This window comes from Lathamus discolor, chromosome 14 (assembly GCF_037157495.1).
Source record: "Lathamus discolor isolate bLatDis1 chromosome 14, bLatDis1.hap1, whole genome shotgun sequence".
NCBI lineage: Eukaryota > Metazoa > Chordata > Aves > Psittaciformes > Psittacidae > Lathamus > Lathamus discolor.
This window is the reverse complement of record NC_088897.1, coordinates 9411305-9431351: the sequence shown is the minus strand read 5'-3', so window position 1 is coordinate 9431351 and position 20047 is coordinate 9411305. Positions and strand designations below refer to the sequence as shown.

General features: G+C 43.6%; 1 protein-coding gene across 1 annotated transcript; it reads right to left on the bottom strand.

Annotated features, from left to right (window-relative positions):
* Positions 1-2241: 2241 nt before the first annotated feature.
* Positions 2242-19575, bottom strand: BLMH (bleomycin hydrolase). Its single transcript, XM_065694553.1, has 12 exons — positions 19453-19575; positions 19058-19255; positions 18560-18669; positions 17752-17893; positions 16397-16485; positions 15082-15174; positions 11330-11485; positions 10682-10840; positions 10516-10583; positions 9990-10107; positions 7746-7815; positions 2242-2635 (listed from the first exon to the last, which is right to left on the bottom strand). The coding sequence occupies exons 1-12, from the start codon at positions 19463-19465 to the stop codon at positions 2484-2486; spliced, it is 1368 nt and encodes a 455-aa protein (XP_065550625.1). The 5' UTR covers positions 19466-19575; the 3' UTR covers positions 2242-2483.
* Positions 19576-20047: the final 472 nt, after the last annotated feature.

The following is a 20047-nucleotide window of genomic DNA, read 5'->3' as shown; positions in this document are numbered from 1 at the left end:
GAGCTCAAGTAAGGGAGGCATCACACATCCTCAGGCAATCTATTCCAGCTCTTCACTATTTGCATCACCAGAAAGCTTTTCCCAATCTCACCAAGTTTTGCTGCAGTTAAAGCCCACAACTTTTTTATTAATTTATCATAAGCAGTTGAATCAAAATTCCCTTCTTTAAAGTATCTGTTTATCAATTAAAAGGTTATGACATCTCCCCTTTTCTCTAAACACCATCTTTTCAGCCTTTTACTAGGCAGTTTCCAGCCCCTGATCATTCTTACTACTCTTCTTTACATTCATTTTTGATCCACACCTTCCCTGAGGTGCAGTATCCTAAAGTACATAACTCCACTCCAGCTCACTCCCCAGCAACCTTAGGCAGAGCTGGGTAACTTTACGTATCTTGCAGCTATTTCTGTTTATACACCCCAGTATTACTTTATTCCATAGGAATATGCAATCAACCATGACACTTTTACATTCCTTTCCACACCAAACTCCGTCCACACTTGCTCTGCACACTCTGTGTACCCAGTTACTCCTGGCTGGGCACCGTTGCTCACATAATACACATAGTTTGACAGATCACATTGACAATCAGAGTATATATCAGACAGCAGCAAAATATTTTGACAATAACCCGATCATTAAATACATTGTACAGATCAGCTATTCAACAGTAACCAGGTAACTGAAAGGTAGGCCCAGACTTGCATTAACTGCATGTGATGCATGTTCCTGCCAGTCAGCACTGCAGGTGATAGAAAACCTTGACATAAGCCCAGGATAACGGGAGCTGAACTTTGCTAGAGAGGAATCAAATCACAGGATCTCTGTACTGCCAAGACACATTCAGAGTACATTCTGTACATTCAATGTACACCTCCAGAACACCTCTGCAGAAAATACTGCAAAGGGCATAGTCTCTTAACACCATTCCAGGACAGCAACATCCTCCTCATGCTGTTCCACACCAAATTGTCTTGCCCTAACCAGCACTCCTGCCCACTTGAGGAAATGTTAATCACAGCAGGTTGAATCATCTTGGATGGCACTCCTAGACAAACCCGAATCTGGATTTAGTTTAGCAGGCAACACAGGCATGATTCAGCTTGGCATTTTTAGTGTATGTACACATATGCACATGTATTTGTGTAACTACCATAGGATACACTTTCATACTCATTTAGGAACTTTAACCTCTGCTGCCCAAATGGAACAAAAGTCAAACCAAACTGTAGAATACCACAGCAATAAACATCCTTTTTTTGCCTGCACTTAAGCACCATCTCTCTGCTACCCACAGTAGCTGGCACTTGTGTTGCAGTGTAGTTCTTTATCCTCACTTACCCTCTTACTTGCCTGTGACTAAACCTAGTACAGAACAGGAAAACTGTCAGGGTGGACACAAAACCAGCCCACCATTCTGGCACTATTTAAATCTAAGGATTAGTTCTGTGCTCAAGCTACTTGAGTGCCTGTAGCACAGGAGATACTATATTTGTCTTTGTTCAGTGGAAGAAGCATCTTTAACTACAGAGAACAAGCAGCATGCTCTCCTCATACATTCACATCCGCCTCACTTAGATTTGTTCGTAGGTCACTAACATCTTCCCATTGCATTAGCTCCATGAGGCTCATTTAAAGAAAGAAGAAGACAGAACTGTAGCAGTCACTTTAGAAAGTGTTTATTCAAAAGCTTCATAGCACCATCTTGTTTGTTAAAACATCCAAATAAAATGCAGCAATTAAAACATTGGGTTTTTTCTGTTGAGCATGACACTAACTCCACCTGGGAACATACTTACGGTTGTTCTTGCTAATGTAACTGGAAAATAGCGCTCCCGTGCACACAGACATGGCACTGGGCCTTGACATGGATTATCCAGTCCTAGCTCAATAATGGAAGAATAAAACCAAGCGAAACAGGGAACCCCAAGGAAACTGATTCCACACACACCCAATTTCTGCTGGAAAATCGTATTTTTCAAAAAGGTAATTTTAGCAGTTTCAATTCTTTTATCCTCTTTGAAACTTCAGCAAATGCAGAAGTGTAAATCTATAAAATCTTTTGGGCATTCTTTTATGGTACCATTCAAACCGTGGATGGTTAATTTATAAGGATCTCAATGTATTTGTTCTAACAATCAGCTGGTAATTCTAAAGGGCCTTTTATGGCCATCTTTTCTAGGGAAAACACGGGTCAAAGTAATTCTAGTAAGTTACTATGGTGACTTGTACTCAAAATTTGTGAAATCAAATACTTTTCCATGATGAGGTTTTGCCTTTCCCCTTTTTAGCTTTTGGAGGAGCCTGTCTGAGAGCTTCATTCAGGTGAGTCAGTAAAGCGCTATTTCCCAATGATCCTTAACTTACATTTTGAGAGTATGGACCATGCTGAGGGCTTGGTCACATTATCATTTGGCTATGGCTTCCAACCACTGGAATTCTCTATTGCATCTAATTCTGGTTGACCATTAAGAGGCAAATATTCACTTGGCTAAAGCCCCCATAGGGTCCCACGCTGGCAAAACAATTGGTTCCTGCTCCATCACTGCCAGGATGTCTTCTGGTACATGCTTCTTGTCCACCACCACTTCATACACGTACTCAGAAAACCAGTCATCAGTCATGATCAGGTAACCTGGAGATGAAAACAGCTCATTACAAGAGAACCACCACCAATACAGTGAAGCAGGCAAAGTTTCACTTGCGTATGATGTGTTAAACAGGGCCAGTCAGATATGGTATCTCTCAACACAAAGAAATCAACCTTCAGGCTGACCAGATGTACTTCATGTGCACTGAAAGACCAGGCAAAAAGCCTGCTAGGAAAAGCAAGACCCAGAATGTTCATTATTTATGCTCCCTCTGTTAAAACAGGCATTGAGAATATTCAAGTGAATTACAATGCCTTAAAAAGGCATTTAAGGCAGTTAAGTCCCTGGCTTTAGATGTTTTCAGGGTTTGGTTAAGAAAAGGGAAATTTTCTGGGTGAATATCCAACCATCTGTGGCTTAACAAAACTTTGCTGGTTTAGTTCTTGCAGTGAGAGGAGGCCATCTGCTCTCCTCAAACATAAACCATCTAAATCACACTTCAGCTGAACTAAATCTTCATTTTGTCCTCCTTAATATAGTTCTTACAGAGAATTTCAGTGAACAGCCTTTGAACTGGGGGGAAAACAGTCACTTTGAGAGTATCAGAGGCTTTAACAGAAAGCTGCCATTGGAAAGAAACTGTTCAAGGTGAACTGAAAATAAAGACAGGCTGGGAGAAAGCAAGCATTTAGAAGACAGATGAGCAGGCTTTATGTAATAAAGTTCCTCATGTCCTTATACAGTATCATCCCACAATCAAATGAAACAAGAAAATGTCTAAAGAATATGGACAATAAATGCATCTATCTACAGCATCTTGTTTCTAAAGCAAGAGATCAGATAATTCCCATAAATTAAAAACCCTATCAATTGTAATCCGAGCTAGAAGCCATTTTGGAAGCACTGCCAAAGGGAGCTGCCCTGATTATTCTCTCTTCAGGATATGAGTTCTTGGGACACACAAAAACCTCTCACTCCCAAGAGCCAACAAGTAATTGCACCCTGAGAGGATAATGAACTCTGCTGCTGACATCCTGTATCTCACAGCTTGACAGGGCTGATTAGGATCACAGTGTCTGAACAAGGAGGAAGCGTCAAGCAGAACTTCAGAACATGCAAATAAGTAAGGACACTGTTTGAGAAGGCCTGTGCCAGTGGCACAATGAAAGCCATTATCAATTTCTTCATTAAAAGCAGATACATACTTTGCACGCAGCAGTATACATACACCTAAGATCCTACCTAAGGCAACCCTGAGCCCTGCACTGCAACCAGGTGATGGGCAAAAGTGAAAAAGAAACAGGAAAGTTTCCTGCACTTCTAGGCAGGGTGCACAATGGAGCTTCACCTTGGGAAACTGATCTATTGCTTCTACTCAAACCAGTTCTATGTTAAGGCCAGAATACTGAAAAGAACTTGGAACAACATCACCTTGTAGCACAACGCAGCACCTGACTACAAAGAGTACTCCTCTGTGTACCAGGCTGGTCCACACTTCTCTAACTTAGCCAAAGGAAAAGCATTTTACACTGCCCAGCTGCTGGCCAGGGAGAGGTCAGTTGAGGATCAATGGCCTGCAAATTATTCCATAACCTAGGATGTGGGCACCTGAAAATAAAGCCTTGGAAAATTCCCAAAGGACTACTAAAAGCCGCTTTGTGCTTGTGCTGCGATTCCTCTGTTGGAGGAGAAACTAAGTGTCCTTCTGTCATAGCATACTTACAGGATGATATACACACACATCTACAAATACAGACATGAAATATCTACAGTAAATCTGTTATGTATGTACACAACAGCCAGTACAAGAGATTAGAAAAGGCAAAAGGGAGCGGACTTCTAGCTGGAGACGTATCACAAGAAGGTCTTTTTCATGCCAAAACAAGCAGATGGACCCCTATCAGCTGGATGTGATAAGGTGACTTAGGCTTCCTCTTGTGCTTGGTTTCAAAAAGAGATACCCGATGGGATAAGCCGGGTTCAAACCTAGGTAATAATGTCCTGTATCAGGACAAAAGAGCACACAGGATAACTGCATGGCTGACAGAGTGCCAGTGAACACAGAAAGGAAACATTTAAATGGGAAGAGTCTTTTTTTACCTCAAAAAACAAGCAGTGTTTGTCAGCAGCCGTGGAGGAGAAACAGGATTCCTTGAGGAGAAACAGACAGGATTCCAAGCAACACTTTTTCAACAGATCTGAGTGTAATTACTAGCTATTTATGAAAGGCAACCAATGCTTGGCTATTCCCAGGGCCTCCCTGCCTCCGGGACAAGCACTACCACAAGAACTCAGTTCTGTGCGCCCAGTGCAGTGTGAGCATGTAACCAACTTCATCCCACAATACCCAAACCAGGAATCACAGGCTTTCCAGTCCTGCACCATGCAAGTCTGGGGAAGCAGGTGGTATCCGGCACCTCAGGCTGTACTGGGAGCAAAGCAACAGGAACCCCATGTGAAAACACAGTTCCATTTCCTACCAGCACCAAGTCATTTGTTTGCTTGGTTTTTAATGACTCAAAGCCTGGTCTCTGGTGGTTTGTTGTGGGCTTTGCCCTTTGACATCCTGTCCAAGAAATAATGGAGTTGGGGCTTACTTGTATCCCCCACACCCAACTGGGCCTCAGCTGGGATGTGCCAAGTTTAACATCATTCTTGGCCTCTTTACTGATGTGGATTCTGGTTCTCTGCACTGGACTTGTTCAAACACAACTGCCCAATTCCTTAACAAGGCAGATAAGATTAAAAACCACTGCTAGAGAGAGTCCATGGCATAGGAAGAGTTAGGACAGACCACAAATCCTCACCCTCCTAACACCAGCTAGTGCTGGACACTGAAGAGTCAAAAAGCAAGAGAAAGGGAAGGAAATTCTGCCAAGTTACCTCTTCTAGCATCCAAGAATGAGCTCTGAAGGACAGTGCAACTGCCTTTAGCGCAACAGGGGTTTGCTTGGTCATGCCCAAGAGAGTCACTCAGGGAATCACCTCCCTGACAAAAATAACTCTGAAATAGAGTCAAGCTTCCTAATTCTGATGGGATTTTCTCTCAAGGCACTTTTCCAGGCAACTCCCTAACCAAAGCAAAACATACACAGTGAGCAAGACTTCCCAGAGACCACAGTCTACCAGCACAGAACAGACAAGTGACAGTGACTAACCCAGAGTGCACACAGATGCCATGCACATAAGATGTGCATACAAGGTACAAGCAGGGTCCTGTTAGATGTCAAAGGAACCACCAGCTCCTCTTAAGAATGAGTTCTTTTAGAGCCATTTAAAAAGTGAACCTGTGTTTGGAAAAGAGAATGTCTAAGGAGGATAAACTGTTGGTGCAAACCAAGCAGCAAGTTAAGCTTACAAAGCTGGCAAACAAGTTCCAAGTAATCTTCAAGACGACTAGGGAACTGGGTTAGCTTGGTGTTATTTCTAACTTGAAGCCTGAAGCACTGCACTATTCATTTCCTGTTGCTGTAGCTTTTCTTTTTTGCTTTTGGATTATATGTTTGAAGTGAAGAAAGCCAAAAAACGCAAACATGGCTCTCCACACATCAGTCACAGCCTCTGCAGCCCCATCACAGCATTCCCTGGTGCTCCAGTCCAGTAACACCAGCACAAAACTGCTGCTGTTCAGTCACAGCTCCACAGGTACAACTCCTGCAAGCAGTGCCGGGCTTTGGTCCACTGCACTGTTTGGGAATATTAGCCAATATCCCAAAATTGAGCCAATTTTTCTCCAGGTCTAGTGAAGAACAACTCAACCTTGGCCAAGGAGCACAGCCAAAGCTCTGACACACACCTGTGAGCTCCAGAACATTTGGAGTACAAACTTAAGTCCAAAGCATGGTTGTAAAGCAAGCTGAGTAAGGCACTTCCTTCCTGGAAGCATTCCACTAACACTAGTAGCATCAAACATCACAAACTGAGTATGTGGAGTGTCTCAAAACTAAGTGTTTGATAATAAGAGCACAACTAACCAGCCATTTTTATGTTTTATAGTCTCTATTATACATAAAGGTCCTTAATTAGGTTTGGAGACATGAACAGTTTTGATGTTACTTCTCACTATTTGGCTCCTTTACTTAATCCAGCATTCCAAAGTACATTTTACTGCTGTCACACTGATGAGCCTTGAAGGCTGAACATCACCACAGCTTCATTGTTTGCTCAAGACTAAAGACTGTTACTGGAATACTTTGCTGTGAACGTACACAGCTAACTCAGAACAGACACGACTGCAGCACCAAGGGGCCAGAACATCAATTAAGACACTGTTAGAAGAATACCATACACTGCAGCTAGCTGTTTGTAAGATACCAAAAGCTTATGAACGAGACCACATCCTAAACCAGATGTTTCCTAAAATAGCCTATTCCCAGAAGAAAACCCAGACATCGTGAGAAATTTCAGCCATACCAAATCTTGTGAGCACAACATTTGGGATTAATGTGCAGCAGAAAAATGTGGTCAGCAATGACTATTGTGGACACACACTGGAGTCGGTCACAGCATGCTCATGAGTGAGCATGTGCCAGGCCTGAATCCACATCCGGCCTGCATCAGATAGGGGATGACTAAAATCATGGAGTTTCCCTCCACTCCACTTTACCAAATGCTCTGCCAAGGCCTCACCGCAGTTATAATGAAGTATTTAAACTTTGATACGAACTTTAAAGTCTACCAGTATCTTCCCATACATGAAAAGTTTGGTTACTGGATTGTCAAACACTGTAAAGATAATACATGTCCTGTATCGTTAAGCTATCTACACTCAAGAGTTCCAGTTCTAGCCCCCAGCATAGGAGCCTCTGTTAACTGCATCCTCCTGCCTTTGGGACCAAATGCTCTATCTGTCAAGAAGTGTCAGGATCAATCACTTACGGCCACCTCCCACAACCACAATCACCTCTACAGCTGAACTTGCAGCCACAGTGTCAGCTTTATCCAGTGACCCTTCCTGCTTCTCCAATGTCTACATTCAATTTAGTTAGCTGTAAATCACATCTGAGTGAGGAACGTTTGTCTTCCAGGAATACAGTGCCATAACTCAGTGGTCTGCATGCTAGTGAAGGGCACACAGCACATCCCCCTTCCCCCTCCCACCTCCGTATTTCCAAGCACTAAGTTCAGCTCTCCATTCCCATGACTGCAGATTACCTTTATTACCACGGTCTTCACCCCAGGAGTTTTCCACTCTCCATTTTTCAAATGCATCTTCTTGCCCATCCTGTGACAAAAGAAGGTGATGGCTATTCAGTAGTGAAGGACCACGTGAGTTTGTAGCAGCCAACCCTTCCTAGTCTAAATCCAGCACCAGCAACCCACAGAGCTCCACTCCTAAAAGGCATCAGCAGCTTTCGGACAACAGAAGAGTTGGAGAAATGTGATCTCCTAAAATACTTGTCTACCTGCCTACAAGAGGAAGTGTGGTTGAGAAGAGACCCTGCAAGAAGTAGTTATTTTCACCAGACGATTTAAATTTAACCAAATTTGAGCTTGGACTTAACTGACAGAATTTAGGCAGCCTTCCCTAGGACCTGCCATGGGGCCTTCGGAAATACAGAACACAACTTGCTTGAAGCAGGAATCAGAGGAAAGGAGCAAGGACAATGAAGCAACTCTAATCATCTATAACAGTAACAGTAAGAGCAACTACAAAGACTTCAGGATCTGGCTGAAGGACACAGCTCCAAGTCTGCTGCTCTGAAAGAACAGACGAGGCTTCTAATGAGCATGGAGTGCATGAGTTCGTGTTCAGGAGTGTGCAGTATTCCAGCCTGCATTAAGTACACTCATTTGCCCCTAAAGTAGTTTTCTAATACAAAAAACTAACCTGCAAAGCACCCCATAAATCCATTTATTATTCAGTGGAATATTGCTGTATTGCTTCTATTCTCACTTTAAAAAATACAGGACACTCGAGAGTTACCAGACTAGGGTAAGTCAGCTCTTGCTGCCATCAGACACAGTGGGATAAGCACGTTTAGGTACATTAACTTGAAGCAAAAGGTGCATTTAATCCACCTCAATTTTATGTTGTAAAATTGTAATAGGATTTTTTAAGTCTTTAAAGCTTTTTTATAAAGTAGGTAAATCCAAGGTATTACATTTTATAGCTCAATTTATCAAAGTTCCTTTAGATTAAGGTTTAATGTAAGACAACATGCTCAAATAAAAAATAGAAACAACTTAGTCCATTTTGAATGTGGAAAAGCCTCTAAATGCTGAGCTTGTTTTAGGATTATTTCTTTTAAACTATCTTTGGGTTTCGAGCTACCATCTTTACTGATCTTATACACATCCTTTTCTTGAAAATCAGAGATCAGGTCACATTTTATGCAATGATACCTTTAGGCATGTAAAAGAATGAATTCAAAAACACAGACCATAGACTATAGCTGCAATGAAATGCAGCCACAAACCTGTACAATAAGTACAGACAGTCTTCAGTCACGAGTAATAGGTATTAAATACTAGAAAAGTAAATGTCTAGCTGAAAAACAATGGCTTTAGAGATGTGTTCATGCAACACATTTCTACACAAACTGGAAGTGTTAAGAGCTCAGAATGCAGAACAAGAGAAATAACACACTGAGTTGTAAAAAGTAACTCAAAAGTTCTGACTCAGCATTCCCATCCCGAGTCCTCCAACTCCAGAGCTCAAACTAACTTTCAGTTCTGGGCAAGCTGCTGTTTCTCAAGCCAAGGTCATGTTGGACAGGAAGAGATCACTTCAAAGAAACTTTAATAATGACAGCTTCTGGAAATACATGGAAAACAACACTGCAGATAACCCCGAGTTGTAAGTTTTCACATGGTTCTTTTTACTCCACATGTGCTTTGTTATAGTGCCAGGAGCTGATTTAGTTGTGGATTCATCTCAGCCTACTGTCATGCCACAGAGCTATTTTGGACACCATCTTCCTTCCCTAATTATGAGTAGGTCAGGGAAGTCACATGCCAGAGCTGCAGGAGGTTTAGACCATTGCAAAGTGCCTCCTACTGGCATTTTAGCAGTAAGAGCTTCATGCTGTAAAACGACTAACCCATGGAGTGGGACATGGTAGGAAACATTTGATGTGATACTTGATTGCTTGCTCAGCAAGATACATCAGGAATCTGTATTTAAAAATCAGTTAACGTAGGTTTTCTGTTTTGTTAAAAATAGAAGCTTACTTCCTTTTCCCTTTCTTCAGTAAATGTTTGTGGGCAGAAGGAAAGAAATCCTGGACTTGTCACAAATTCTTCCCTCCTTGTTAAATATGTTCTGAACCCTCAAACACCACAGGGACAACAGACAACCCAGGCACGCATGAACACTGTGAAGGAGCCCAGAACACAAGCTGCCGGAACAGTCAGATACATCCATGCAAGCATCAGAACTTGAGGAGAGAGACCCACCTTCTCAGTGACAGCTGTCAGCACCATGGCGTGGGTCATCATGGATTCTCCAAAGATTAACCGTTCTGCTTTGTTCAAGTTCTTGACAGAGACACCAAACACCAGCTCATGATTGTATCTATTGGGAAGGCACATAAGCAATATCAAAAAGGATGCAGGGAGAAATTCTCACTAGTAGTAAACCAGGGAACCAGTAAACTAAATCAGGAGCCAGTGCACAGGCATAAAAGTTCGACTCTTTTTTGTATCAGAATAAATACAAAAGCTGATCTCTTTAGGAGTTCCTCTCACCAAGTACTAAACAATTCAAACGAGTAAGAATGTTTAACAACCACTTGTGCATCTTTAAAGGACTCAGAGTTTAGCTAACAAGTGACAAAACATGTTGCTGCTGAATTACTTAAATACACTCTTGGGGGGTTATATAATCCCAAGTATGTACAAATTAGTTTCTCAAGCAGCTTAAGGACTGTTTATGTCCTAGCCAAGTATCCCAAATGCTACCCCGTTTCAATTGTCTACTTACATATTCAAGTCATTGATTCCCAGCTTGCTATAGAAGTGCTTTGCAACATCACAGCCAAACCACACAGCCTACAAACAGAAAGCAGAGTCACATCTGGGCCATATCCCAGCCAGTTTTACATTACAAGGGCTGCCCTGTGCCATCCACAAAGAGAAACCAAACCAACCTCGCCATCCTTAATGGATGCTGCAGCTAGTTTTTTCAGGACATCCACAGGCTGGTTGTTGTAGAGTGTTTTCCTCCCTCCTGCCATGTTGCCCAGGTACTCCACTGTGTACAGCCTGTTGTATGGATTCTGAGGCCGAGGATCATTCACTAGACAAATCTGCCAAAACCCAAGATGTCATAAATTAGGATGCAACGTAACTGAAACCTTTGAGAACTGAATCCAGCTGGATTTCAGAGGATTACTTTGGTCCCAGCTGCCTGTCCCATCAGCAAACAAACCACTTGGCTGAAATACCAGCATTTTTAAGGTTTTGTTTGGTTTTATTAGTTCACCTCCTAACTGGCATAGCGGTTTTGCATGTTATTCTTGCTCTTTTAACAGCTGTTTCGTGGCAGTTTATGACTGCTTAGATCATTGCATATCTCATAATTACAAAATCAGGATGGAAGTGCAATGTGGGATCGCAGCTAATTGTAGGGTAGAGCACAAACAGGAGAATGGGAAGAATAAACATCTTTGACTTGTGGGTGTAGTACCCATAACATGGGTTACGGGGGTGGACAGGACACTTGCAACAGTGGAAATAAGTGGCTTGGCAGCAAAGAAAGGTCTTGGGAAGTTTGGAAAGCCTTTTAGCATCCCCACCTTGTCCTCCATGTTGAAGTACGGCTTCACATGCTCATTGTAGAACTGCACCGGTGTCATGGGGCCGTATTTGTGGTAGTTCTTCTCCTTATCCCGGAACTCCCAGCAGAAAGTCTCTGGAGGGTTGCCCAGGCAAGTGCTCACTATTCTGAATACCTGCCCAGAGAAGCAAACAGCTGTGAACTTGTTGGAACATGCAGCAGTGCGTCTCCTACCACAGCAATGCCACCGAGGAGTGGATTTCTCCATGTGAGAACCAACTGGAGAAATGGGATCTTAACACCACCTCTGAAGAACATGAGTAAACACACACGCATGAATTACTTGCATTCAGCTCCGGACCTCTACGTGTTTCAGCAGACCAAAAGGAAAACTGAAAGGCCACAGGAAAAATGCAGAATCTCTCTCCTTTTTCACACCCCGTGTTATCATCAGGCAAAACAGAAGCCCAAGGTTGCATACGAATTCCAGGTTTCCTAGGAATGCAGTGGCCAGAGCAAAGGCCAATACACTGCGCAGGCTCATGCCAACATTTCATAAGTAATTCTGAAGTTCCTCCAACAAGATGCTTTCCCAGTTCAAGAGAAACTTCAAACTGATTCTAGAAAGGCTTGAGCATTCAGCATCACATATTCCACCAGGCGCTTTGCCCCATGCAAACGCAAAGACAAACCAATCGTTCTGCCATGCGTGTAACAAAGCATTCTGTGCCAGCGTTTCCCTGTACTGATCTCTTTTCTTTTCATGCAATGTTCATTTAGATTTCAAACATGGACTTTTGCTTCTTTTCAAAGGCTCGAATAATCTTCCCATCCCTTTTAATATGTTTGACAATGTCTGTTTAGGGTTGAGCTGGCAGGCTATTTAATTTCATCCAAGATCCCTGCCTGCTGACTGTGACATCCTTCACAGATGGCAGCTTTCTGTTGCTTCTAAGCACAAACAGTTGACCGGATTTCAAGTCATCAGCATCCCTCTAAATCAGAATATGAAGCTGCACTTAACCACTACTGTACTTTCTCACAGGGCTTATCATAAAATGTGCTAACTCGTAGGCAGTGTAACCAGATGACTGTCTCTAAGGATATTTAGCAGGACCCGCCACAGGTACCCTGGGGACAAAACAATTCAATCATATTAAAACAGGTTTGAACCTGTTTTACTTCAGCTGACACTGCTCTGCTTCAGCTCTGTCCATGTCCTGAGTCCTCTCCTTGCAAGAAAACAACGAGTTATTTAAAACAGGAGAAAGGGGGAGTCATATCCCAAGTGCACCTTCTGCACTAGGATCCAGTCACTGGTTTGTGGCAGCTTTCTGAGGCTGGTAGTCTTCACACCTTCCTCTCACTGACTTTTCACAGGGGATGAGGCAGAATACCTTTCCTGGAGCTGACATACCCTTTCTGGAGCTAGCTGAGCTGTTTTATAGGGATCCGAAGGCTCCCTAAGAACTAGCTTTGTGCTGACAGCAAAAGAAGCACAGCTCCCACACTAAATAACGCTATTCGGCTGTGCACAAAATATAAGTAAAGGTGTTCTTGCTCCAAGCAGTTTAAGAAAACAAGCCAAGAGATTAATTATGGGTTGAATCAAGGGTGTGGGCTTAGTGTTTTCACTGGAGGAACTCACACATTTATCTCTCAATAAATACGTTAAAGAGCAAATGTAAATCCCTAAACTACTATAAATATTTAACTTTGCACAGACTGCACAAAAAGCAGCATTTGCTGTGGATACACCCACGTTACCTCAAATAACCCCAAGTGGTGAGGGACGAGGTTATGAAAACAAAATAAGCAAGAAAAAATGCGCCTGAAAGGAGAGCAACGCACAAGCAGGCTCCAGCCAGAGGAAGGAAAGTGATGGAGACAGAAGTCTCAGGGGCAGTGGAGCCCGGGATTGACCTCCCTCAGTTGTTTTGCCACCACACCCAGCACAGCCCATCTCAGGATCTCACAAGCTTCCTCTATCAATCAATAAGTAAGCAGACATTTAAGCTAAAAGGTGACTTATACCACTCCAGTGACAACTAGAACCAAGATAAGGCAAAGATAAAGTGGCTTGTGCTAAAATCCCAAATGAACAAGGAGGGGAAAAGGAGGGTACTCCTGATAAGGAAGAGTCTACAGAGGAAAACAGTGAAGGAAGAAAAAGTCAATCACATGCAGTGCACTGATTTCAGCTTCTGACCTGCTGTGCACTGGCTTGATAAGAAGGTTGTTTATACAGTTCTGGAGTGAATATTTAATCTTGTGTGCCAATGACTGCCCCATTTTAGCTAGAGCACTGCCTCCCTGCAGGAGCAAACCAAGATTTGCTATGCAAATAAAACTGCACAGAACAAACCCAAGCTCTGTTTTGCCACATACAAAAATAGATGCAATACCACTTGTATACATATAAACACATGAAACAAGAGTGATCACAAGCCTCTCAAACTAAGTGTTTTTAAAGTATACAAGAGAGGTGCAATTGCATATTTCAACTACAAAGTGGATTTACTTTCAGTCAACAAAAGTTGCAAACCACTTGCAGGAGAAAACACTGTGTTAACATCAGCAAACTAAACAGAGCCTTTCTACAGAACAAACTGCAATCACTTAATAAGCCTTTAATGCCAGGTCCAGGATCCCTCATTGGAGGGCAAGATGCTCTAAACAAGAGAAGAGCCATTGTGCAGTGAACTGCATGTCACTGCCCTGAAAATTAACATCTCTAGGAAGCTTTTGATGTCTGCTGTAAAATCCTCCAAGGGCTTCTGGACACACACTGCATGTAAATCATGTTAATCCACTTGTGAACTAAGTACTGGTTGGCAACAGACTCTGGTAGGCTCAAACCACTGAGTTCATCTGAAGTCATATCATAAAAGGTTTGTTTCAATAATATAACCCTGCCTAACTCTGATGTTTACTGGGGTGCAGAAAAACTAACATACATAACCAAACCATTTGATTTCTTGAGTCCTCTAATGACAGATGTTAAAACCACTTTTCATTGAACAAGTGAAATAGATCCTTCCTTTTAAAACGCACATCGTCAACCTAAAACAGTCTGAGCTTTTAACATTACTTTTGGCTATTTAAGAATCAAGTATGAGGACTATGATGCGTGTCACTCATTCAGTGTGACCAGATGGAGGGCAGCCACTACCCATACTGTGTACTACGGACTTGCCAATTGATTTGATTTTGAGTTAACTCACAGAGCCAGGAACAGATGCTGCAATTCCTTCCTTTGCTGCCCTTCAGTATCAGACCACAGCTGGGTTCAGCCTTGTGCTCAGCTCACAGAGAACTCCCTTTTGTTGTTCTCTTCTGCTCTCTTGTGGGGGATTTATGCAACAACACTTGTGCAGTAAGAGTCTACATTCAAAGCCAGCAGAAAGCAATTTTCAGCCTCTTTCCTACTGCTTATAAAAGCTGGTTAGCCCACTATTTTGCTCTCTAAAGATACAAAATAATGCTCTCCCAACAAGAAGGGGCAAGATGTGTCTAAAATGTCTTAGTTTGGGGTTCTGTAAATTCAAGGTATTTGTTTGAAAGTATTAGAAAAACTCAGACTGAGATAAACAAGCCACTGCAAGAACACACAATGAACACCTCCAAGCACTCTGCCTTACAAAACACTGCTACTTAGGCAAACAAAAGGCAATTGGTTTGGACGATCCATTAGCTGCAGAACAAGAGTAAGAAATCTCATCCATCCTAGCCTTGCTTTCAACAAGATTCATGTCATACAAGTGTATTTACCTCTTCTATCATCGTGTCCATCGCAGCACAAAGTTCTCCTCTCATTGTTCCACTTTCCACCATATTTCTAAGCCGCAAACAGTATTCTCTCATCTGTTTAAAGAGAGTCCTTTTATTATAAGGATATGAAAGGGTCACCTATTATGTTTTTGGGACTTCCCATCTGGTAGTTTCAAGCACTGTTTTACACTCCATGTTTTCAAAATCAAAAGAAAAATCCTTGCAGAAGCTTTGTTAGATACTGATTCTTTTCAGAAGATATCTGAATGATTTAGATGTAAGATATCACAAAAAATAATCTGAAGTGAACAAATAGTTGCAACTCAATTACTATTTCCCAACCATTAGTTTGAAACTCGCAGCCATTAGCTCTTCTTAAGGCTGGATTTCCCAGTTCCATAACTGATGCTGCAACATCCACTCACATCACCTCTGACTCAGACTGTCTTTATACTGTAAAATTTATGTTGCAATTCTAATGCATAATTGATCTCTTGGTTGATAAAAGGAGTGGAGCATTTCCCCACTGCCTGCAGAACTGCAGCAAGAGCAGCACACACTTCCCATTACTGTCACAATCCATAAGGCCAGGAACAGTGAGCAGGGCTCCCTCAAGACCAGCTGGCTTGCCATGTTCAAGACCAGAATAGCATTAACACCATTCATTATGTCTCAGCTTTTCAGCACATACTTTACTTTTTTTATATGGATTTCTGCAGGCGCTTTTCCCTGAGCATGTAGCAAATGAACCGGAGAAAAATTAACCACAGCTCACTGGGAAGAAGCTTTAATTACCTTTTTATCTAGGTACCTACTCTAGCATCTTCCCAGACTGATTCTATCTGCAGTTCAAGGAGCGAGCTTATATCTTCCTTCAGACAAAACTGCTCTTTCTGTACTGAATGCTGATTTTTAAGATTCAGTGTTTTGAAAATACTTTCACTTTTTTCCATTGAGTTTGCCAGTAAAAAAGTCACTTAGATGCCAAGTGCTAGTTTTGCATTAACAGGCTTAATCAGCCACACATCAGGAATTAACTTCTTAGAAATTCGAGGATTAGGAACAATTGCTACTAAACCCATGCAGGGTACTTTCACGTTACTGAAGCCCCACAGTGGACATCTTCCACAAACACTTTCCTGCTCCATGCTCCGGTATTAACAAATTGCTGAGACTTTAGGCTGTTTTTTGAATAAAAGCAAGTGAAATTGTTGACATGCACTTAATACTTCAGTCAATAAAGAGAAATGAAGGTGGCTAGAACCCTTGAAACAGGCTCAGCCTCATCCTTCCCCCTTAATTACATCAATTTTACCTTATGATTCAAGATCTCATTCATCCTTCTAGTAGCCTCTGTAGTATGAGACTCCGGGAAGTTTTTCTTGGGGACAACACCGTACTTTTCTAAAGAAAAGTAATAATACTACAGATTAACCATCATCTAATTCCTACCTACATAATGTTGTATTATCTTCTAATAATTATCTACACAGTAGATGTTAATGCTTCTGCCTATACCCATGTAAAAGCTACATATACTTGGGTTTTATGCAGAGATTACAAGGGAAAGTCTCTTATTTAAAGGCTATGAGTATTCAAAGTTTACATCTTAATTTGTGACTGAATGTTGACCTCTGGTCTGTACTCCACAGGGTCCCCAGAAGTGGAATCCCTGAACTGTTCAGTATCATGTAATTTATACTTTTAGGTGTTGAATTAAGTTGTGCTCTTTAAGAAGCATTTCTCATCAGAAAAAGAAATTAATTGAAAGTTAAGCCCCTGAATTACCTTTGAGAACTGGGTTTCTTACACGTTATTCCATGTATTTTATTTAAGGTTAAGTGACTGACTTCCCAGACTCTTTTTCCTCCTCAACATTTATAAGGCACCAGCAGCAGCTCAACTACTTCCCATATTATGGCACCAATCAAATATTGCACTGGCTAATAAGGCTCTGGGTGTAAGAGCAGCATCCAAAACCTCCTCTGCCCTGATTAAATATTTGTAACAACTGGATGGGGGAAAAAAGTAACCTTCAGGCTTCAAAGAAACAAATTCCTTTTGTGATTCTAAAGCTGCATCATTGGCTTGTTGATTTACAAAGTGTCATATTGTTTCATAACACAAAAGCAAACCCTAGTATAATTTAGACATGGAAAAGTATCTCCTTAATCTGTGTATGAAAGATCTCACTTCAGCTGGATCTTTGTAAGACCAGCACTGCCACATTCCACATCATTTCCCTCACTGATCTTTACACCGCCTATCTTCAGGCTTCAGCCCTAAGTAGTTTTGCTTCTGCCTTGTAGACACACCCTAGTCTAGCAATGGGTTTTTTCCTTACCAGATGCCCTAAGAATTGAATACGTGGATATAAATAACCAATGTTGAGTTGATGACAGAAGTAAAGGGGATTGAACCTTTTTACTGAACACAAAGTCTCATTATTTCTGTTGATCTTCAGAGCTTCTGTTATCCACAGCAACATGCAAGAGTTAAGATCCCACACAAGATTTAAGTCTAGTATTCATGAACTGGCATGAAAAAGGTAGTGGTTAATGGCATCATGCTCCTTAGCAAACCCCCAAGTCTCAAACTGAATTATTTCTTCTATTTCAGTCTCATTTCCCAAACCAGCATGCCATTTCAAGAAGGGACCAATGCTCTTACCAATAATATTAACCAACATATCCCACTGTCCACCATCATTCGTGGGGTTGGTGAGCAGGAACTGCACCAGTCTGCCTCCCACAGGCTCATTCTGCTGAGCTGTTTCCACAAAGGCATTCAAAAAGTAGTAACAACGTTCCACCTGAAATGGATGGGGAAAAAATACTCCTAAGTCTGGCACGTAATGCATTCATTCCTGAGCATTCAGTTCTTCAGAAGTCCTACCTAGATCATCCACCTTATTTTCCACCTAACATTCCAGGGCTTATACTATAAACTTCTTTCTGTTACAGACCAAGGAGTTAGCACAGAGCTTGAGGGTAGGGGAACAGAAAATGCAAAACATGAGGTTTTTCCATGAAGCATGGCCCAAACTAGTCCTAGAATTTCTCTATTTCCTTTAGAGGAAACAAGCAGACACAGCTCAGAACAGGGCACAGGCTGCCCAGGGAAGCTGTGGCTGCCCCATCCCTGGCAGTGCTCAAGGCCAGATTGGATGGGGCTTGGAGCAAGCTGCTCTATGGAAGGTGTCCCTGCCCGTGGCAGGGGTCGGAACTGGATGAGCTTTAAGGTTCCTGCCAACCCAAACCATTCTAGGATTCTATAATTAACATCTTGATAACTTTCTTCTCAGGAAATCCCACATTGCCTGACTAGTGCTTAAAATACTGATTTCAGTAACTTTTGACAGTTCTTCTCATGATTTCCTCCTGTAATAATAGTCCAGCCTAAAAGAAAACCTGTCCCCGTACTAACACCCAATTGCACAAGCTGTCCTAACATAACCTGCAACCTGTGCTTACCATACCTTATCCCAGAAGAAGAGATAGGACTGGCTGAATTCAAACTCTTCAATGTTGTATTTCTTCATGAAAGGAAGGCGCATTGCATTGAGACACGAGAAAATCCAACATCTCCCTGAGAGATCAAAGGAACAAGGATTAAACTGGAATGTCTGCACTCCAGTGCTCTGTAACGTTTTTGTTTTAGAACACAAGATTCATGACACAGCTTTGCCGCAAGGCTTTGGCCAGGATGACAAAATACCAAACGGCTTGTAAGAAATTCAGAGACCTTTAACTGCAAACACAGCAAAAATCAACTGATTTTATCATGCACTATACAGAAGGGAACAGAGGCAAGCACTGGGTGTGAAGGCTGCTATGAACCCAAGAGGATGCTGCAGGGATACAGCTTTGCCTCAAAGCCAATGAAGTGATGTCAGAGGAAGCCACCATTCACCCCCCGAGCACCACAGCCGCTGAGAGAGAGCACCCCGCTCCCCGCTCGTCCCGGAGCCCCTTACCGGAGTTCTTCTGGTTGGTGACGGGCTTGCCCTCGGCGGGCACGGCGTGCTGGAAGACCTGCACCGTGTCCTGCACCACCTGCCGCTGCAGGCACACCTCCAGCGGGTCGCTGCATGTCGCCACGTTCTGGGCCAGCAGGAACTGCGGTTCGGACCGCAGCCGCCGGGTGAAGGCGGCGGCCTTCTCTGTGCTCAGCCCTGCGGGACGAGGAGGGCACAGCCGTCACCACCGGTAACACACACCCCACACCCCCCCCCATTGCTCCGGTAACGGGAGGGTGCATCCCCCCCACCCCGCTGCCACGGCAACAGGACCCCCCCACGGGTAGCACCCCCCTCCCGTTGCCATGGTAACGGGACACACACACACACATTCCCCCCCCCCCCCCCCTCACCGCGGGCGTTCATGGCACAGGCGGCGCGAGCTCCCGCACGCAAACGGCCGCTCCGGGCCCACCGCAGGTCGCGCGCGCGCCGAGGCGGAAGCGGTTCTTATAGCCCCGGCACCGGAAGCCGGAAGAGGGGCCGCGCGGCACCGGCCGCGGGTGGGAGGGGGCAGCTCGGCGTGGGGGCGGACGGCGCGCAGCAAGGGACAAGCTTGAGGCGGTTTGCGCGCTTCGCGGCGCTGCGGGCTCCGCACGCCCCTAACGCCGCCCTCGGCGCTAGAATGTTCCGCGGGGCCGCCTGAGGCAGCGCTGGGCCACCCGGCTGCTTGCGGGCCCGGAGGGGCTCCGGGTGAGCCAGCCCTGGCCCTGCGGCTCCACAGGGCCCCGAGTGTGGGAGGCTCAGCCGGGGCACCCGCACCCCGCCGTCCCGCCCGCTGATCTGGGCTGAGCGCGGCTCCGGCGCCGGCCGAGGGGAAGCCCGGCGCCTGGGGCGCTGGCGTTGCACGGTGCTAGTGAACGTTAGTCAAGGATGCGCTGCGGGTCACGCTTCCTGTTGAGTAACAGCCCTGCTCCTCCGAGAAGAGGGCACGTCACAGGCTGGAGC

Coding starts and splice junctions, on each gene's coding strand:
- BLMH (XM_065694553.1), bottom strand. Junction 17,894..18,559: donor ATCTCTTCTTCTGGGATAAG/GTATGGTAAGCA, acceptor CATCCATTTCAG/GTGGAACGTTGTTACTACTT. Junction 2,636..7,745: donor TGAAGACCGTGGTAATAAAG/GTAATCTGCAGT, acceptor TTTCATCTCCAG/GTTACCTGATCATGACTGAT.